This window comes from Crassostrea angulata, chromosome 6 (genome assembly GCF_025612915.1).
Source record: "Crassostrea angulata isolate pt1a10 chromosome 6, ASM2561291v2, whole genome shotgun sequence".
In the NCBI taxonomy this organism is placed as follows: Eukaryota; Metazoa; Mollusca; class Bivalvia; order Ostreida; family Ostreidae; genus Magallana; species Magallana angulata.
The window spans coordinates 61,515,725-61,536,640 of NC_069116.1; the positions used below are offsets into that span (position 1 = coordinate 61,515,725).

General features: G+C 34.8%; 2 protein-coding genes across 3 annotated transcripts; one reads left to right on the forward strand and one right to left on the reverse strand.

Annotated features, from left to right (window-relative positions):
• The first annotated feature begins 136 nt into the window (after window positions 1–136).
• LOC128188004 (E3 ubiquitin-protein ligase DTX1-like) lies at window positions 137–10,203 on the forward strand. Its single transcript, XM_052858759.1, has 8 exons — window positions 137–401; window positions 2,304–3,471; window positions 3,822–3,871; window positions 4,369–4,554; window positions 4,758–4,825; window positions 5,837–5,983; window positions 6,268–6,519; window positions 7,409–10,203. The coding sequence occupies exons 1-8, from the start codon at window positions 194–196 to the stop codon at window positions 7,631–7,633; spliced, it is 2,304 nt and encodes a 767-aa protein (XP_052714719.1). The 5' UTR covers window positions 137–193; the 3' UTR covers window positions 7,634–10,203.
• Window positions 10,204–10,800: 597 nt separating this feature from the next.
• Window positions 10,801–18,925, reverse strand: LOC128188005 (uncharacterized). 2 transcript variants are annotated; one of them, XM_052858761.1, is made up of 9 exons: window positions 18,717–18,925; window positions 17,957–18,474; window positions 15,203–15,300; window positions 14,737–14,825; window positions 14,170–14,262; window positions 13,912–14,024; window positions 13,527–13,635; window positions 13,166–13,271; window positions 10,801–12,575 (listed from the first exon to the last, which is right to left on the reverse strand). In XM_052858761.1, exons 2-9 carry the CDS (start codon window positions 18,222–18,224, stop codon window positions 12,351–12,353), a joined length of 1,101 nt encoding a protein of 366 aa, XP_052714721.1. In that variant the 5' UTR covers window positions 18,225–18,474; window positions 18,717–18,925; the 3' UTR covers window positions 10,801–12,350. The 2 variants fall into 2 exon arrangements, with proteins under 2 accessions (XP_052714721.1, XP_052714720.1); XM_052858760.1 differs by having other exon boundaries at window positions 18,620–18,925.
• Between the last annotated feature and the right edge of the window lie 1,991 nt (window positions 18,926–20,916).

A 20,916-nucleotide genomic window follows, 5' to 3' on the forward strand; every position in this document is an offset into this window, starting at 1 on the left:
TTATATTAGAAAATATAACCAGAAAATACAAGACTTAAAGAAAGATTTAATACGTTATTGATGAAAATGGTATTTTACAATTTTACCAAAAAATATCAGATCTCGATAAAACGCGATGTAAATAATTTTTCGGAACTCTCTAAGATCTCTCGGAAATCATCGGTCTTGTACATTAAGAAGGAGGGAAAATAAAATGACAGCCTCCTCGAAATCTGTCGTGGTTTGGGAATGGATGAATGAATATGGTCGATGGCGACCTTATGAATCTCACATAGCAAATTTCATCGAATCTAGTCACAGGAAAAACCCATCAGTTCAAGTGAATTTGGGGAAAGTGGCTCCAAACATGGGAATATATTCCATAGATTTTTTAACCATGTGCCAGATTCGGTTTGGAACAGGTATGATTTATTATCTGATCTCTTCAACTCTTTAAATTGATAATGGGAACAGAATTGCGTGCAAGTGGAGTACCTTTGTTGATTTTTGTCATTTACTCCATATCATACAGTTTTTTCGTCATACCCATGTATTAGGGTTATAAATGAAGGGTCCTCATAGAGAACTCCGTTTCCAGGTATACTAGGTACCATTTCTCCAAGATAACTTGTACTCTTGAGAACCTTGAGAATCTGTACCTAGTTCATAGAGGAACGGTCTTCGTTAAGAGAACTCTTATCTTGGTAAAGATTCAGCTTGGCTTGATATTTGGACTGACAGCTTCATCGAATTTCAGGACAGTTCTTTATAATTCATGTCTGTAAATCCTACCCAAACTTTGGTTGACCAAAGGTTAATCTGAGTATTTAGATGTCCCGCCGCTTCAGTATTGCAGCTTAAACATCCTTTTTAGGATTTATCTAATTTATATCGTATCCTTACATGGTGATAATTCTCCCTCAATCAATTTAAACCGCTGGTATCTTTTATTGAATTTGTGTCCATTTTCTCTCATCATCTTCTTGAAATTGATGCTGGTGTGCGGAAGTGCAAGTTTTTGCTTTTTTCAGATATCAGATGTATTAATCAATTGAGCTTGTGTTGCTTGCCAGTGCCTTATATGTTTCTGGGCTACAATATTGCTATAATTGTTAGAATATTATTTTGCTGTCTTTATGCAGCTGTTAGCCTCTTTCAGTAATGCAATAGATTGAAAGTGACGGGTCAATGTTATTGCACCACTGAAGCTCCACCAGGTGGAATATGTAATAAATTTGTGGCTTTATTAAAACTTGCTGAAAGTAGTGAAAGCTAGGTAACTAAATTGTGCATTTTCTGATAATAGTGTATAACGGGAAACATTAAGCCAAAATTAATATTGCTATTCACCCAAGTTCATTCTGGTTACTATAAATTCCTTATTTTACGCAAGTACTTAATTCCGCAATTCTGCTGTTTAGTATAAAATCGTGATCACCAATATTTTGTTATGATTTCCTATAGTTTGAAACTGTTTGAAAAATGAAAGCGAGACTTTAAAATCTGTGAGGGTTGCATCTCGCAATTTTACGCAGAAAATAATTCCTCGCATTGAATTAGGAAATCAATATACAGTATATCTGTTATATATTTGATATGAATTTTTGCACCCCTGATACGAACAAAGGCACAAGTCTCAATCACATCCCCTGTATCATCACCCTTCATTACACCTTAAGTTTTCAAATTTAAACAACTTTGTACTTTTTATCCAGAGTGCTTCGGATCTCTTTCCCTTTAAATTTTTTTGGTGCATACCTGCAGTCGAAACTGATGTCATGACATGTACATTTTAATAAATATTACGTCAAAATGCATTTGAACATAAACAATTTTGAGGTAGGAAAACCAAGATAAACCAGGATATTGAGGATAAGTTTCTTACATGAAGACAAAAACAATTTATGATATCTAATCAAATTAATAATATAAACTACAATAAATGTCAAAATATGTATTACATTCAAATAAACGCTTGACCAATATCAGCCCTTTGGCCTAAGGCCATCAGGTTGATATGGAATGGGGTACAGATTTCGCGATGTATTGTTCTTTAAATATTATACAAAGCAATATATAAATTTGGGTGTTGGTTCTCTAGGGTTTAGTTGGAGATCTCTCTCCATGGAATGAGTTCTCTAAGAGGACCCTACAGCATTGGTGTGTGTTCTCCAGGATACAAGTTCTCTAGCATTCATGCAATATATCTTTTAGCTGTGTCACTGAATATAGTCTTGTAAGTGTATTTTATTGAAAAAATCGTTATATCTTTAAATTTAAATTGCTTTATACTGTTATTTTTATTGATATATATATGTTGACAGGGACAGCTAGGCCTGTGCGACGTCAGTTGTTGGCAGATTCCAGCCCCCCAGGAAAGGGAATTATTTGGCAGTGGGAGGGGGATGTTCGTGGCCAGTGGAACACGTTTGATATGGAGGTCGCCTGCCTTCTGGAGGATCACTTTTCAAACCCTTCTACTCAGAACACTGAGCTGAACCTCTCCAAAACTGCTGTCAAATTACCTTACATCATGGATTTAAGTAAAATGACTCAGAAAAGAATTGAGACAGGGCGCTTACGAATGATACGTCGTGAGCTCTTGGCCATGCCATATATGAAGTGTATTCCTTCTGACAATAGCTCCACAGGCTCAACTACTGCTCAGTCTAACACACAGTCTGCAAACAATGGTGCTGTGAATGGAGGGAGTTGTGTAAAGAAACAGAGACTGTCAGGAAGAGGACAGATGTCATCTAATTCTTTATCCAGTGGGACATTTCAAAACTCTGCTGTAATGCTTCAGAACTCTAAAAGTGCAATGCCAAACAACTCTCATGTACAATCCCAAAACTCTAATTCATCATTTTACAACTTGACCACATCGTCTCACAGTTCAAATACAACATCTCACAACCTTAACATAACATCTCACAGTTCAAATACAACATCTCACAACCTTAACATAACATCTCACAGCTTAAATGCAGCAGTTTATAATCCGAATGCAACAGCTCACAACTTAAATGCAATGTCTCACAACTTTCATGCAACATCTCACAACTCAAATACAGCTTCTCAGAATTCAAATACACCCCAAAATTTGAATGCACCATCTCACAACTTAAATGCAACATCTCATGCACCAACTCACATCTCGGGGGTCCTGACTAGAAAGAGATTATACACTCAAATGGCTTTGAGTTCTTCCCTGCCTACCTCAGTCCACATCAACGCGGGGACTCCACCTGTGTCTCATCAAGCAGCCAGTCAGAATGCCCAGTTATTTCATCAAGCACATTCGCAGTCCCCGAGTAACCCACCGCCAGCCTCTGGAATCTCGACAGTGGGATTCATTCCACATGCTAACATGTTCCACAGAGCTGCCAATTATTTTCCTGGAAATATAGGACACAGTTCCACTCGGCCCATCCATCCTTCAGTCAGAAGTGGGCTGGTCGGGGGCAGTTATGGCAACTTTACTTATCACAAGTGAGTTTACTTCAGGTGCACTAAGTATACCGGTAATTATGGTATGAAAGGTATTGTAGTTAAATGATACAGCTTAGATCTATACAAATCAGCACCTTGCTGGAAGTGTGCCAGTAGTCATGATAGTTTAGCATGTCTGTCACAGACCTGTAGAAAAGCATTATTACCAAGTAACTTCTGAAAGTGATATTAAAAGTGACTGAAAATTAAATGAAAATCAAGTTGATTTTTTCTGGCTTGCTGTGACACCAGTCACCAATCTGTCTGTCATTTTATTGATTAGTACAGCCACCATAGATCAGTTTGTAGGCAGCAGATGAATGTTTGATTCCATGTTGTTTTTTTTCCAGTTTCAACAACCACCAAATGAGTGGCCCTGTAGTCAGGTCAGGTGTTTCAGGTGAGTCACCAGGTGCTGTAATCTCAGGTAAAGAGGACACACAGAAGCCACCAATTGTCCTCATAACCAATAAGTCTTTTTCTTACCACCACTGGTTACATTTATTACTCCATACTGAGGTATACAGCAGATATTAGATATAATATATCAATTCCAGTACAATATTATTTAAGAATGCAGAGAACTATTATTAAAAGCAACATTGTTTTGGGTTGGGGTTTTTTTTCCGTTGAGTTACAATAATTATTACATATATGGAGACTTATTTGCTTTTACTAATTGTAATGTTTCTTAACATTCCAAATTAAAAAAATACTTTAATTATGAGCTAAATTATTAAAAGTTAAAAAACATAATGCTAATAAATAAAGTGCCAAGATGTCAACTGCACATAAAAGCATATGCTAGTAGTTGCTTTAAATTAGGATATTGATCAGCCAAAATGTTACCAGTCAATTACCGGTATATTGTGGAATTTCTTATTTCTATGTTTTAAGGTGCTGTGAACCCTGTGGGGTCTGGTGCTGTGAACCCTGTGGGGTCTGGTGCCCATTCTTTAGCTGGTACCCAGCTCTCTACATCAACTGGTGCTACAGGAGGAGGAGGAGGGGCCACTGGTTTCTACCTACCTTCTGAGGATAAGATTCCTAATAATGTATCCAAAATGAACACTCACTCCTCTGGTAAAAACAATCACTAATGTTTTATAATCATTTAATCATATTAAAAGTTAGCTGCATGTCTGTAGCTCCCAGTCTGAAAAAAATTGGATGGATGACTTAGGAAGCAAGAGAATATGTGCCTCAGTTTGTGATAACAGTTTTGAGATATGACTGCATGTAGAGATGTGACTGCCTAAATGATCTAGTGATGGTCTATTTTTCAGGTACCTGGGCTGGCTGTGAAGTATTTGAGAACTATGTGTCAATCCTGGACAACCCTCCAGATGATGAGGTACACACTGCATTATTAAGGAATATAGGATTGGAATATAGAATCCTATTACAGAAACTCAGAGTTACGAATTGAGCTTTAATTAAAAATTTGCAGAAAATCTGGCCTTTGCGTCTGTTGGATTCACTGACTTTTGCGTCTGTTGGATTCATCTGGCCATTGTGGATGTAGGGTTAAGTCAACCATAATTTAGTATATAACTAGATCAGAGTACCTTTTAGATGGAGTGGGGTCAAGTCAACCATAATTTTGTATATAACCAGATCAGAGTACCTTTTAGATGGAGTGGGGTTAAGTCAACCATAATTTAGTATATAACCAGATCAGTACCTTTTAGATGGAGTGGGGTTAAGTCAACCATAATTTAGTATATAACCAGATCAGTACCTTTTAGATGGAGTGGGGTTAAGTCAACCATAATTAAGTATATAATTAGATCACAGTACCTTTTGATGGAGTGGGGTTAAGTCAACCATAATTTAGTATATAACCAGATCACAGTACCTTTTAGATGGAGTGGGGTCAAGTCAACCATAATTTAGTATATAACCAGATCACAGTACCTTTTGATGGAGTGGGGTTAAGTCAACCATAATTTAGTATATAACTAGATCAGAGTACCTTTTAGATGGAGTGGGGTCAAGTCAACCATAATTTAGTATATAACCAGATCACAGTACCTTTTAGATGGAGTGGGGTCAAGTCAACCATAATTTAGTATATAACCAGATCAGTACCTTTTAGATGGAGTGGGGTTAAGTCAACCATAATTTAGTATATAACCAGATCAGTACTTTTTAGATGGAGTGGGGTCAAGTCAACCATAATTTAGTATATAACTAGATCAGTACCTTTTAGATGGAGTGGGGTTAAGTCAACCATAATTTAGTATATAACCAGATCAGTACCTTTTAGATGGAGTGGGGTTAAGTCAACCATAATTTAGTATATAACTAGATCAGAGTACCGTTTAGATGGCAAATGAATCTTGCACCATTTCTTTCTCTTCAGGACTGCTGTATATGTTGTGAGAAGCTCACCCATGCCTCCGGGTATGGAGAGGGTAAAAAGGACGAGAAAGTTGTCTTCAAGCTCAACAGATGTAGCCATATGTTCCATAAGCTGTGTATTTTGGCCATGTATGAAAGCACCACAAAAGTAAGTCTGGGAAAAGAGCAGTAACAAGAGAGAGATAACTGGTATATATCTATTGTAATATATTGTGACCTTCTTTCTTGAATTTTCACCATGTTCTGCATTGTATCTGAATTTGGAGAGTTTTCAAATTTATTTAAATGATGTTTTTTATTCATTTAATGTACAAGTAAGTTAAATGTAAGTTTGGCAAATATCTTTGAAAAATGCATAAAGCAAAACTGTATAGTTTATGAATACAGGTACAAGTGCAGTTATTGATTCAGAATTGTTGTTTGTTTTTATAGAATGGGTCCGTCCAATGCCCTACTTGTAAGACGATTTATGGAGAAAAGCATGGAAACTGTCCGGACGGGGTTATGGAGTATCTGACAGTCCCCCACTCCCTCCCAGGCAATGAAGGTCACCAAACCAAGGTCATCATTTATCACATTTCCCCAGGGATCCAGGGACCAGAACATCCCCACCCTGGCAAACGCTTCTCCTGCAGAGGGTTCCCTCGAGTTTGTTACATTCCAGACAATGATAAAGGCAGAAAGGTACTAGTACAATGTGCAAGTCTTTCATCTTATACGTTGTTCCTTATTGCTTTGATAACAGATTTCATAGATTCAATGTCAAACTTTGTAAATAGTGTGTGGTATTGGGACATCCAGTTGATTGGTAGCAAATACAGGTAGTAAGATAAGTTTAGCTATACTGTATAAAGCCAAATGTTCATCCCTCTTTTTAGTCCCCTTCGCCCTGATTTAAAGTGGGTGAAGACTTTAAAAAAAAAAAAAAATTCAGTCATTAGTTTAATGTCCAATTAACATGGTAATATTTTTCAGTGGTGTAAGTCTGTGTCCTCTTTTTTGTTCATCTTGACAGTAATAAGTTTAGATCCTATCAGTAATAAGTCAGGCATTTGGTTTTCCAAGTTTAGGTCCTGTCAGTAATAAATCAGACATTTGGTTTTCCACTTTTAGGTCCTGTCAGTAATAAGTCAAACATTCAGTTTCCCGTGTTTAGGTCCTATTAGACATTTGGTTATTGTGTTTAGGTCCTGTCAGTAATAAGTCAGACATTTGGTTTCCCGTGTTTAGGTCCTGTCAGTAATAAATCAGACAATTTGTTTCCCGTGTTTAGGTCCTGTCAGTTATAAATCAGACATTTGGTTGTCCTTGTTTAGGTCCTGTCAGTAATAAATCAGTTATTTTGTTTCCCGTGTTTAGGTCCTGTCAGTAATAAGTCAGACATTTGGTTTCCTTGTTTAGGTCCTGTCAGTAATAAATCAGACATTTTGTTTCCCGTGTTTAGGTCCTGTCAGTAATAAATCAGACAGTTGGTTTCCCATGTTTAGGTCCTGTCAGTAATAAATGAGACACTTTGTTTCCTGTGTTGAGGTCCTGTCAGTAATAAATCAGACATTTGGTTGTCCTTGTTTAGGTCCTGAAGTTGTTAACGGTGGCTTGGAGAAGGAGGTTGACGTTCACTATTGGTCAGTCAAGCACGACCGGAGAATCGGACACCGTGACATGGAACGAAATCCACCACAAAACCGAGTCAGGAAGGAATGACTCGGGGCATGGTTACCCTGACGACAAGTACCTAGACAACGTGTTGATGGAACTCAGTGTGCAAGGTGTCACAGAGGCTGACTTGTCCTCGTAAAAACAGTAAACATTGACAGACATATTGGCTTACTCATGCAGTTTGTGTTAGGTCTATATCTATGTGTTATAAACATAAAGGAAAAATTCTCCTACTTGCAACTTAATATGAAATCCACTAAATTTCAATGTTCTTTATAGATTACATATTTGATAATAATCACCAGTGTCAGCTATTGCCATAAAATGAAGAAAGTGACACAATTGCTTGTACATGTATATCATTTGCAATTGACTATATATTGTCATGACTTGGTGAATATAGGCCTACATATCATATATGATATGTGTGGATGATAAATGATAAAAAAGTAATGAGCCATCACAGGTGTTGATACTATTTATAGAAATTCTTTGGATGACAAGGAAAATATTAACATGGTATCTTTGATGTGCAGTCCCCTATATTGATTTACCACAATTTCAATTGATTTACATTGTTAAATCAATAATTATGCAAATTGGACACTATTTACACTTTTACTTTCAAATTGTTAAAACATTTCTGGGTTTTTTTAATTTATGCAAGGTAGGCATGATTTCTGTTCTATAAGTTTCTGATCTGATAACTATAAAAAGTTACATGTTCACATGTTTTACCATTTACTGCATGTTTGTTGTGTATAGCTGAGAAAAACTCACTGTTTCCTCAGATAATGGGCTAACACTAGGTGCCATTATCTCCTATCATGGAACTTTATTTAACATACCCAATAAACAGTTACCATGGTTGCATAGTCATCAGCAAGCCTTAGTTTATAGTTTTTGTTTCAGTCATGTTATACAAATAAAAGTTAACATTGATAAGGTCAATGTTATTCTAATAAAGTGACACTGATAAAGTTCATGGTATTCTAATTAAGTGACACTGATAAAGTTCATGTTATTCTAATTAAGTGACATTGATAAAGTCCATGTTATACCAATTAAATTACATTGATAAGTCCATGTGCCATATATTAGCTGTAACAAAATTGATGCAAAATTTTAAACATTTTTGTTAAATATGAAGTTTTTAATATATAAATGCAGTAAACCTTTTGATTGATTATTTCCTGATTACTCTTGCTATATTTCTGAGGCATAATTGCATTACAATGTAAGGTAGAATATACAGCAGAAGGGTTCATATTGAAACTCTTCACTTTGGAAACACCCTACATGTGTTCTAAGACCCAAAATGCCGACTTTGTGTTTGAATTAAGCAGCCAGTTGTTGGCTAGCTGCATAAGACTTGCTGATTTGACGCATGGAAAAAGCTCTATGCACAAAATTGGAATCTCCTTAAGGCATATCAATTTACAATGAAGCTGTTGCTGTGAACACGTGGCTGTGATTTGTTTGTGTTGTTGTGTGTGTCTGTTCTTCCTTGGGATTGTTGTTGTTATTGTTTGGGGAGGGGGGGGGGGGGCACATTAACACTGTCGTATATTACCATGAACTAAATGAAAATCTTGGTCTGGAATATCTATTTGTATATCCATTACTATAATGATTCAATTTCTTAGCATTTTTAATTAATTCATACATTTACATTTTTACATGCATGCATTAATTGTTGAGTTATAAGAAGAACTTTTTCAGAATATTGTTCTTTTTGTGTTTAATAATTTTACACCAATTTAGATACAAATTTTTCATGTAACTTGAATGTTCATTGTTTATTTACAGCGACTCTGTATATGACTGACATAAACATTTTTATAAGATTTCCTTGAGTTTCATGTATATTGGTCAAGAGTGGTTTTAAAATCACTAGCAATCAAAGAACATAAAAACTGTTCTGACATTTGTGGAATCCCTGACTTATATCTACTGGGGTTCTGTCTTTGGAACAATGTCCGGTGTTGTCAACTTCCATTCAGTATATGTGATCATAAGATAAATTCCATCATATATAGTTTACTAAATGTATAGCATAAAATGATATATGATTGTTTTATATTCAATTTGTTATTAAGTTTGCTTCTGAATCAGTTTTATGAATTTTTTTTCTATACTAGACTAACAGGTGCTTTTTGTGAAAAATGTTCAAGCCTTTCTTGTAAGACTTGTGTATATTATCGGAAACTCGGACACATCTCTGTTTTGAGTAAAGTAAGAAATAAAAGTCTCAATATCTGTAATTTGGCTATCTACATATTATTGTTATTAGCCGCTTGTTTGAATGTATGAGTTTAAGACTGAGCTGTGTAATTAAGAGTAGTATTGTTGTATAATTATACAAAGTCTTCAAAATTAAATTAAATCGAGATGTATATATAGATTGAAAGATAAGTTACTGTTTATGGTATAAAGGTACATACCATTTTGTAAGATAGAGATTTATATAGATGAGTATAGTTTATGTGTATACATCCCATTGTATATTATGATCATCATGTTAGCTTGTTTGTAAATTTTGTATCTTGTACAAAACATATATACTGTACATGACGTCTGTTTTATTCCTTTATGATTACCATGTGGTCATGGTGCCCTAGTTGTGTATAACTAATGGCCAGTGTCATATTTATAGTCATCTAAATCACAATTTGTTTTTGAAAATAAACCCTATTCCAAGTTCACTGATTTTTTGTTTGAATGACTGCATGACTTTTAGGATTTCACAAAATGATTTCCCTAACCTTATTTACATATTTAGATTCTTATGGTATTCTAACACATGTTTCACAGGATAGTGAAATTTATTATTGGTAATATCAGTTCTATCAAAACTGTGACAAGGAAGCTTAATTAAGGTGGTATGGGACATCTGTCGATATTAATGTGGATTAAAGTACTTTATAATTGAAAAACTTTCACCGGTTATGAATTTTAAAATTTACATAACCAAAAAATAGCTTTAAATATATTTGAAAAGGTAACAATTGTAAAACCCCCAGCGGGATTCAAACTCATGACTTACAGGTTTGTAGTAAACCCTCTAACCCACTGCGCTACGGAGTTAGGTAACCATTTTTGGAAAGAAACTACTTATATAATTACACTTTATTTTTAATTATTGTCTATTTCGATGAACAATACGTCACAACATGGAAGTGTCCCATACCACCTTAAGATCATCTTTTAAATTTTTAATGTATTACCATAATATTTTTTTTTTTTTTTCATTTATTAAATAAATTGATTGTCAAAAAAACATGTACTGTCCGACATTGAATCAGCTAGATTTCCAATGATTTAATAAGACTCTTTTTTTAAAAAATGTACAGGTATATACATAAGTTTTATATAAATATAAAAGGACATAATAGTTGTGTCAAATGAATTATTTTACAGTATAAAGCTTGGTATGTTTGAATGTCATATACATGTATATATGATGTTCTTTTTTTTTGCTAATATGATTTCCTGACATATTACAATAGTCAACTACTGATCGATACAGTCTACACACAAATCATACATTTTTGTTTAAAATAGTTTTTCATAATCTACGGGTAATTTTTGCTATAATCACATTCACTTTTAAATAAAGAAAAACAAGATATCTGTGAGCCAATGCTCACTAGTGATACCCCCACTCTGATGTGAATATGCAAAAAAAGCAAAGTCGATGTTTAACAGGAAGTTGGCATCCGATTGTTACAAAAACATATCCCACGATATGGCATGCCTAAACAAATAGTGTGTTTTAAAAAATTTAAAGCATCCGCGATAAATAGCTAGTTGCTGAGAAATCTTTGACGAAAATTTGTTTGAAAATATAGGCTAAAAATAAACAAAGTCGTCATTAAACAGGAAGTTGACGTCCAATTGGTACAAAATATATCCCAAGAATGACGAATGGCATGCCTAAATAAATAATGTGTTAAAATTTCAAGCATCTGCGATAAATAGTTTCTGAGAAAAAAGCGACAGAAATTTTTGTTACAGATGGACAGACTGAAGGACAGACAGACACACAAGGGTAAAACAGTATACCCCCTACTCCTTTGAAGCGGTGGTATAAAAACCCAAACAAACAGAAATTACGTTGGATATTGTGTAATACAATTTTTTTGTATTTTATTCATAAAAATTGACTCAAGCAAACAAAGAAGATAAGATTAACTTCATTTTTACAAAATTTACAACATGCCAGAAAAATGAAGATATACAATAAATAACTCAAAGCTGGCAGTATGCAGGTACATGTACAAATATTTTAAGTATTCATAATGTCACATGGAGCTGTATAAAATTGAGGGTTGTGGATTCAGTGGACTACTTGAGGTCCAGGCAGATCAATGTCTGAGAGAAAGAATGACAAGACCATCACTGGTCCACAGGTGACTGAATCTGTCATATAACTTCATCACAATGTACCATAGTGTACAGCTAGCTGTAATACATGTATCAATTGAAATGTTTATTTGGTTGCCAGCAGCATCACCAAGTCATACTAACGTCCTTGTGACTATCAGCAACTCTCTTACAGTTGTCAACAATGAGACCCACTACACTTATACCCAATGATCAAGCAATGTCGATTTTCATCACATATTAGTCATGCAATATTGACTCCTTGGAAAACTATTTCCGTGGTAACAGTCCAGGAATTTTAGAGGATTGACTTGGCATGGAAAAGAAACTGCTATTGTACATATCCGTCATGGTTTTAAAAAACTGTTGTACATATCCGTCATGGTTTTAAGAAACATTCCCTCATGGACCATTTGTTTTATCATAATGGTAACAAATGATTCGATATTACACACAAAAAGAAATGCTTTCTAAAACATGGTTTTCTGTCGGTAGCTTATCAGAGGTTCCGACTCGCTGCCTGTGCTCAGTCCAGAGTGAGCCGACAGGCCGGAACGGTTGATGATGCTGCTTCCACTGGAACTACCATATCCGACTTCCGATTGGCTGAAAATGTTCAGACGAAGTTGATTGGTGTTCGGGAGTCCCCAGAAGACCAGGGCGGCTAGGACTGCCTGTAGAGGGTTGGACACTGCCTGGAAACACAGAAAATCAGGATCGGTCAGTGTGTGAAAATCAACAGTATACAGACAAGAATGGAAACAAAGGCCTCAGTAAATATTCAATTAACACATTTTGAATTAAAGTAGCCTAGTGAATTTTGTGGAAAGATAAACATTTTTATTTCCCATGAAGCTTGTGACACAAGATTTGATTGGCTAATTAGCCAGGTGTAAATTTTCCTATAGTAAGTATAAAGAAGGATGAACCTTAAGTTACCATAAGTGTAAAGAAGGATGAACCTTACCATGAGTATAAAGAAGGGTGAACCTTAAGTTACCATAAGTATAAAGAAGGATGAACCTTAAGTTACCAAAAGTATAAAGAAGGATGAACCTTACCATGAGTATAAAGAAGGATGAACCTTACCATGAGTATAAAGAAGGATGAACCTTACCATGAGTATAAAGAAGGATGAACCTTACCATGAGTATAAAGAAGGATGAACCTTACCATGAGTATAAAGAAGGATGAACCTTACCATGAGTATAAAGAAGGGTGAACCTTACCATGAGTATAAAGAAGGATGAACCTTACCATGAGTATAAAGAAGGGTGAACCTTACCATGAGTATAAAGAAGGCCAGTATACTGTTGTCATCAGGAATAAATGATGAAGCGGCCGACTTAGATCTCAACAGAAGGCCAGCGTTCACGAGATTCGGAATCCAACTGTCAGGACAAAAACATACAGGCACTTTATGGATGCACGTGCTTAATAACTAAATTCTAGTTCAATTTGGATCATGATGAGCATGATTATATTCTCTGTTTATTAAGCATTTATTGAAGGACTTTGAAGTTCAAGTAGGCAGTTTATACTTATTATTTTTTTCAACATGACTGTCACATTTATTTTGCAAACAAAAGTAATGATATATTAAGGTAATTCAACATGTGTACTGTTATATACATTGTACTACTCACCACGAAAAATAAATTACAAGGATCAGATAGAATTTGGTGTGAATCGCGTCCACAAGCTTCCTCTCCGACGATGTGTAACGACCATAGTGCCAGATCAGTGCGCGTTTAGCTACAAAAATAATCAAGTACTACAGAATACAACAAAAATACTACAGAAGTACAACACCTTTCTAACAAGAATAATCAGATCCATCCAAAATGCAACAAAATATAACCACTTTCAGTCAAGGATAATGATTTCAGAATACAACAGAATACACATTGCTTTCAATTCAATATAATTTCAATAGCCTTGAGAAAAAAAAGAATAATCAAACTCAACAATTTAATAGTTTCACTGAGAGGAAATATTTCAAAATGAAAATTTTAGGAGTTGATTGCGTACCTGACTTTCCAGCTTGATAGAAAATAATTGGGTTGGCCAGCATTACTATGACAACAGGACACAGGAACAGAATGTACACAATATAGGACTTGGGAGTAGTCAGAGAAAAACATCTGAAATATCCAAATAGAGGTAAATGATTAAAACTATGATGATGTAAAAGCATGCAAATACAAGAATTTTCTGATTTAAATGATTGTATAATTTTCTTAACCAAGGTGAATTTGATCATCAGCTCTCACCAAATAGAAGACTTACAAGTTGAAGCCCTGATAGTAGACCACTACAGCGGCAGACGCTGTCAGAAAGATTGGGATGAACCAACCAACAAAGACCTTAAGGCCGGTGTTCCTACAACAGTACAGGCACACAGTTATCCAAGAATCAAGGGATCAGCCCTTGGCTTTCATGGGGATGTAAACACAGATTGGTTGAGTGATCAAATCCAATAAAGTCAAAAAGGTTATTTTTCTTTAAAATTTTAAAATGCGTGTACAATTTAAGAAAAACACAGTTACAGTGCGCAAAGCATCTACGACGAGCAATTTTGATTTGCTATAAAAGAACTTTGTTATTTCCAGTAAGTAATTTCTTTAAAATTTTCAAAATGCATGTACAATCCAAGAAATTTTAAGCCTCAATGACGAGCAACTATGATTTGCAATAAACATGATAAAATAACTTTGCTATATCCAGTAAGTTAATAAAACATTTTTTTTAAGATTGGGAGAATGAAACTAGCTTCACGGTAAGTGTGAATTTGAAGTTGTAAGCTGCTGATTTTGCCAGACCTGATTGGTTACCACTATATAGGATACCACTTACAGCTCTTTGTTATTGGATACCATGTAAGCTTCTATTGCATAAACCAGATGCCAAAAATGATTGCAGGTGAAAAAAAACAAGATCCACATCTACAAAAAAATTCAATTTATCAGTCATATGTAATTCTAATTCTTGTGATGATAAAAGTAGGTGTATCTGATGCTATATATTATAATAATCATCTTGAAGAAATATGATTGCAAATGACCATTTGATAAAATTTGATTAACTCAGATTGTCAATTATGTAAGAGTTATAATTAGGTTGGTCTTGTATAATTTGCTCTAACATGGATTCATTGAATTTCCGGAATAAATAAATCATCATGAAACAAGTGCAATGACAGATTAAGACAAACTATGGCTGATGAAACAAGGGCTTTGAGTGGATCAAATTGGCTAAAATGAATGAGGTGCAGGTAATTGAGTTGCATGTGATGCAATAGATACAGCTAATTATGACTTACATTGCTAACGAGACAGAAGTAATGGTTGGCATCCATACATTTCTTCTTTGTGTCAGGAAAGGCATGATCTAACCAAACAGCAGATCTTACCAGCAACCCTAAAACACAACAAACTTACAATACAATATCCAGTCGTTGTTACAATCAACCCTAATACAATACAATATCCAGTCATTGTTTACAATCATCCATAAAACAAGACGTTGTTACATTATACATGAGTTAAAGTTTCTAATCATTGTAATCAACAATTCTAAATCACAACATTATTACAATATGTACAATATTAGTTCCAAGTCATGATCCATAAAACATAGAATAGTTCTATTACTGTCATAATAAAACTATCAACACTAAAACAAAAAATGGTAACATTAAAGTTCCCAGTCATGGTCATTAACAATCCTAAAAAACGGCATTGTTACATTACAGTCAGCAGTCACTGTAATCAACAACCCAAAACACGACATTGTTACATTCAGTCACCAGTCACTGTAATCAACAAACCAAAACACGACATTGTTACATTCAGTCACCAGTCACTGTAATCAACAAACCAAAACACGACATTGTTACATTCAGTCACCAGTCACTGTAATCAACAAACCAAAACACGACATTGTTACATTCAGTCACCAGTCACTGTAATCAACAAACCAAAACACAAGATTATTACATTACAGTCAGCATTCACTGTAATCAACAACCCAAAACACAACATTGTAACATTACAGTCAGCAGTCACTGTAATCAACAACACAAAACACAACATTGTTACATTAAAACATCAGTCTCCATATTCAACAACCCAAAACACAACATTGTTACATTACAGTCATCAGTCACTGTAATCAACAACCAAAAACACAGCATTGTTACATTTCAGTCACTGTAATCACAAACACAAAACACAACATTGTTACATTTCAGATACAAGTTACTGTAATCAACAACCCGAAACATAACATTGTTACATTACAGTCACTAGCCACTGTAATCAACAACCTAAAACACAACATTGTTACATTTCAGTCACCAGTCACTGTAATCAACAACCAAAAACACAACATTGTTACATTACAGTAATTGTATTAATCAACAATCCTAAAACACAACATTGTTACATTAGTATGCAGTCAATGTAATCACCAACACTCAAACAAGATATTTTTACATTTCACTCTCCTATTAATGTAATAATCAACCCTAAAACAAGTTATAGTTTCAATACAATCACCAGTCACTGTAATCAACAACACTAAAACACAACATTGTTACATTACAGTCTCAAGTCATTGTATTCATTAAGCACACAACAATGTAACATTACATGCCTTAGTCATTGTTTTCATTTACATTAACACAGGATAGTTATAGTATTACACAAGAGTCTCCAGTCAGTGTAATCATCAACACTAAAACACAGCGTTCTTTAACCATAACACAGGATTGTTACATAACAGTCTTCAGTCATTGTAATGAACAACTCATTGTTACATTACAGGTCCATGTCACTGTCTTCACGAACCATAACACAGCATTGTTACATAAAAGTCTTCAGTCATTGTATTCAACAACCATTAGACACAACATTGTTACACAACATTTTTCAGTCATTGTATTCAACAACCATTAGACACAACATTGTTATTCATTAGTCTGCAGTCATTGTATCCAACAACCCTAAAATGAAGCATTGTTACACAACAGTCTTCTGTTGTAGTATTCAACATTAATCAACAACTTTTAAATGCAGCATTGCAATACATGCCCTAGTCATTGTATTCATCAACCCTTAAACAAAGCATTGTTTAGGGTAATTACAGTCTTCGGTCATTTATTTTTTCAACAATAAAACACAGAATTGTTACATTAATAAAACTAATAAATTACAAATCATTTGTGTGCCCCAATATGCTATGGATATATATCACTATTGTAATAAATTGTAGTCACTTATAATAATTGCAATATGACATCATAACGGATTTTTACACCCACTATTGAAATGATATTAGATTATATTTTGCATCAGAACCTTCCTTTTTAAAATATTCTAGCTTGCTAAATTTTTAGCATTTTGCTTTTATAAGTCTAAAGAATGGTGAAAAGGGACAACATGGATAAGTTTGCTATACCCAGTGAGATAGACAGAACCTACAACTAACCGGTACTTATAATTTTTCATATTAATGATACTCTTCCTCTCTCTCTCTTTAAAAAAAAACCCACATTTTAATCATGTTTATAAGAAAGATATACTGTGGAATCATTTAAAATCGTGCGGGCCAATTTTCGTGGATTGTTGGTTTTTTGCTTATTCGTGGGACATAATTTCGTGGATGTGTTGGTTTTCAGTTTTAGTAAGAAAATTTACTCTTTCAAAACTTGTTTTCGTGGAGGACTTAAATTCGTGTGGGAGGGCTACCCACGAAAACCACGAAAATTGAACCACCACGAATTTTAATGATTCCACAATATTGTGATGTTGACGTCTGAAAAAAAAAATTGAAAAAGCCTAGCAAATAAGGATTTACACATACCAGTAAATTGAAATGGGAGTGAAACATGTGATAAAAATAATCTCTTTTGATTTGAAGTGGTAATTATATACCATGTATATGATTTTATCTCACAGGTAGTCTGTTTTCATTCCCTAGCCTAGGCTTGGGATCGATTTATACATATATAAAAATCATATACCACCACAAATCATAAGAGATCCTATGTCAATGCTACACGTAGTGTTGTTACCTATCACTGCCAGCACATTCACTGCCACCAGACTCTTGATGATGCTGTTGAGATTCGGTCCAACTAAGATTCGGTTTTTACTCTGGAACACCTCCGAGTTTCCCTCCTTCCGAGGCCAGACAAGAAATAGCACACTTGACAGACTGATGGAACAAAACACAATGGACAAAATGTTTATAACTTCACCAATTTTTCTTCCCTCTAGTTCTGTTGAATTTGAAACATGGGCTGCTATGCAGCACTTAGATAAAAATCCTGGTGATGCCATGGCTTTTGGTTGTATTGCGATAGCTTGAAATGGACCAGGAGAATTTCAGTATTTTGTGATTACATGGTTCCAGTTTCCATTGGATTGATGTTGTCATGAAATCTTCTGACTAGGAATAACACGACACCACATGACCATGCATGCTAGTAGATCTGATTAAGGATGACTTATAAATTAAGTAATGCCTCAATGTATAGTACCCTCGTCAGTATTTCAATGACCAGAAGGAAGTCTTTGAACCAACGTTTTCCTGAAAAAGAATGAAACAAAAATTTGATGTAATGTCATCAACAAATTTAGAACATTTCTTCATCAACAGCTGATCCAAGCAATGTGCAATGGTTACAATCATATTATTAATAATAGAACCTGAATTAAGACCGCCTCTACCTTACCGTTAAATATCCTTCTTTAATTCACTTCAATTAGTGCGTCTTTTGCAATACATGTCATGTACGAAATTCGCTGTCTCGAGACTGCCGGATTCTTTACCTTGATCAGGGACACTCGACTCAAGGCAGTTCAGCAGGTGCCCGTCATGTGACGATCGATTCGCTTGGTCAGTCTCCAAAACTCCACTACTGAATAACTTGCTACGTTAGGGAATCCTCATATTCTGACCTTCCTTAATTCTGGCAAGCAAATAACTTTCAAACTGAAAAAATCGCTGTTTCACACTTAGTTTTAGTTAGTATATAACTGTAATAACACTACATTATTACATACAGGAACTAAAATACAAACAATACTTGTATTTCGATCCCGAACTATAAAAAATAAATCATCAGGTTTTTTTTTTAAAAAGCGTATCGGATCCCAAAAGTGAATTAACGTAGAGTTGACCGCCACCCATTTTGTCAAGGTTTTCTTTGGATGAGTCTGCTTCCATTCCCCTTTTCAAAAACGTTGCTACATACCTACAATTTCAATGAAAAGGTAGCTATTCTGATTCAAATAGTAACAATTAACGCTACCATGATATTTTCCAGCTCTAATATTAAACGTGAAAATGGGAATGGAACCCACCGGTACAAATATGACACGCCAAATTCACAAAAATCAACTTTATAGAAACGTTTCAGTCACATATAATAACCAATACGATTATCGGCTGTAAAATAAATAGTTGATATAATTATATGAACCGTAAAATATATAATAATTAGTTTAATTACTATGGTTTTCATCTAGAGCCATATTTGACGGTCGGTTGTCACTATAGTTTAAAATTGATCACCTAAGTTTATCTGTATGTGATTTGCTGATTATAGATTCACAAACAAACAAAAACTAAACAGTTTCACAGTTGATACTTGATAAATTAGATTCATTAAAAATAACTATAGTTTTTATCTGTAAAACTATATATATTTAACGGGTGTAATCTATAGTTTACTAAAGATAATCTAAGTTTATCTGTCTGCATATAACGTAAACAATAAATTTTGCAGATACATATACAGACTCACATCTGTAAAATATAATTTACATTCGTTAACTATAGTTAAGAGTTTTTAGCTCACCTGAGCCAAAGGCTCAAGTGAGCTTTTCTGGTTGTCTGTCGTTGTCGTTGTCGTCGTCGTTGTCGTTAACTTTTCACATTTTCATCTTCTTCTCAAGAACCACTGGGCAGATTTCAATCAAATTTGGCACAAAGCACCACTAGGTGAAGGGGATTCAAGTTTGTTCAAATGAAGTGCCACGCCCTTTTTAAAGGGGAGATAATTGAGAATTATTAAAAATTTGTTGGTATTTTTCAAAAATCTTCTTCTCAAAAACTATTCAGCCTAAAAAGCTTAAACTTGTGTGGAGGCATCCTCAGGTAGTGTAGATTCACGTTTGTTCAAATCATGGTCCCCGGGGGTAGGGAGGGGCCACAGGAGGGGGATAAAGTTTTACATAGGAATATATAGAGAAAATCTTTAAAAATCTTCTTCTCAAAAACTATCAGGCCAGAAAAGCTCAAATTAAAATGGGAGCATCCTTAGGTAGTGAAGATTCAAGTTTGTTCAAATCATGGTTCCCGGGGATAGGGTGGGGCCACAATTGGGGGATCAAGTTGTACATAGGAATATATGGAGAAAATCTTTAAAAATCTTCTTCTCAAAAACTATTAGGCCAGAAAATCTCAAATTAAATTGGAAGCATGCTCAGGAAGTGTAGATTTAAGTTTGTTCAAATCATGGTCCCCGGGGGTAGGATGGGTCCACAATTGGGGGATTAAGTTTTACATAGGAATATATAGAGAAAATCTTTAAAAATCTTCTTCTCAAAAACTATTAGGCCAGGAAAGCTCAACTTTGAGTGGAAGCATCCTCAGGTAGTGTAGATTCAAGTTTGTTTAAATCATGGTCCCTGGGGGTAGGGTGGGGCCACAATAGGGAGATCATGTTTTAAATAGGAATATATAGAGAAAATCTTTAAAAACCCTCTTCTCAAAAACTATTAGGCCAGAAAAGCTCAAATTATAATGGAAGCATCCTCAGGTAGTGTAGATTTAAGTCTGTTCAAATCATGATCCCCGGGGGTAGGGTGGGGCCACAATTGGGGGATCAAGTTTTACATAGGAATATATATAGAGAAAATCTTAATAAATCTTATTCTCAAAATCTATTAGGCCAGATAAACTCAAATTAATAAATGGAAACATCCTCAGGTAGTGTAGATTCATGTTTCTTCAAATCATAGTCCC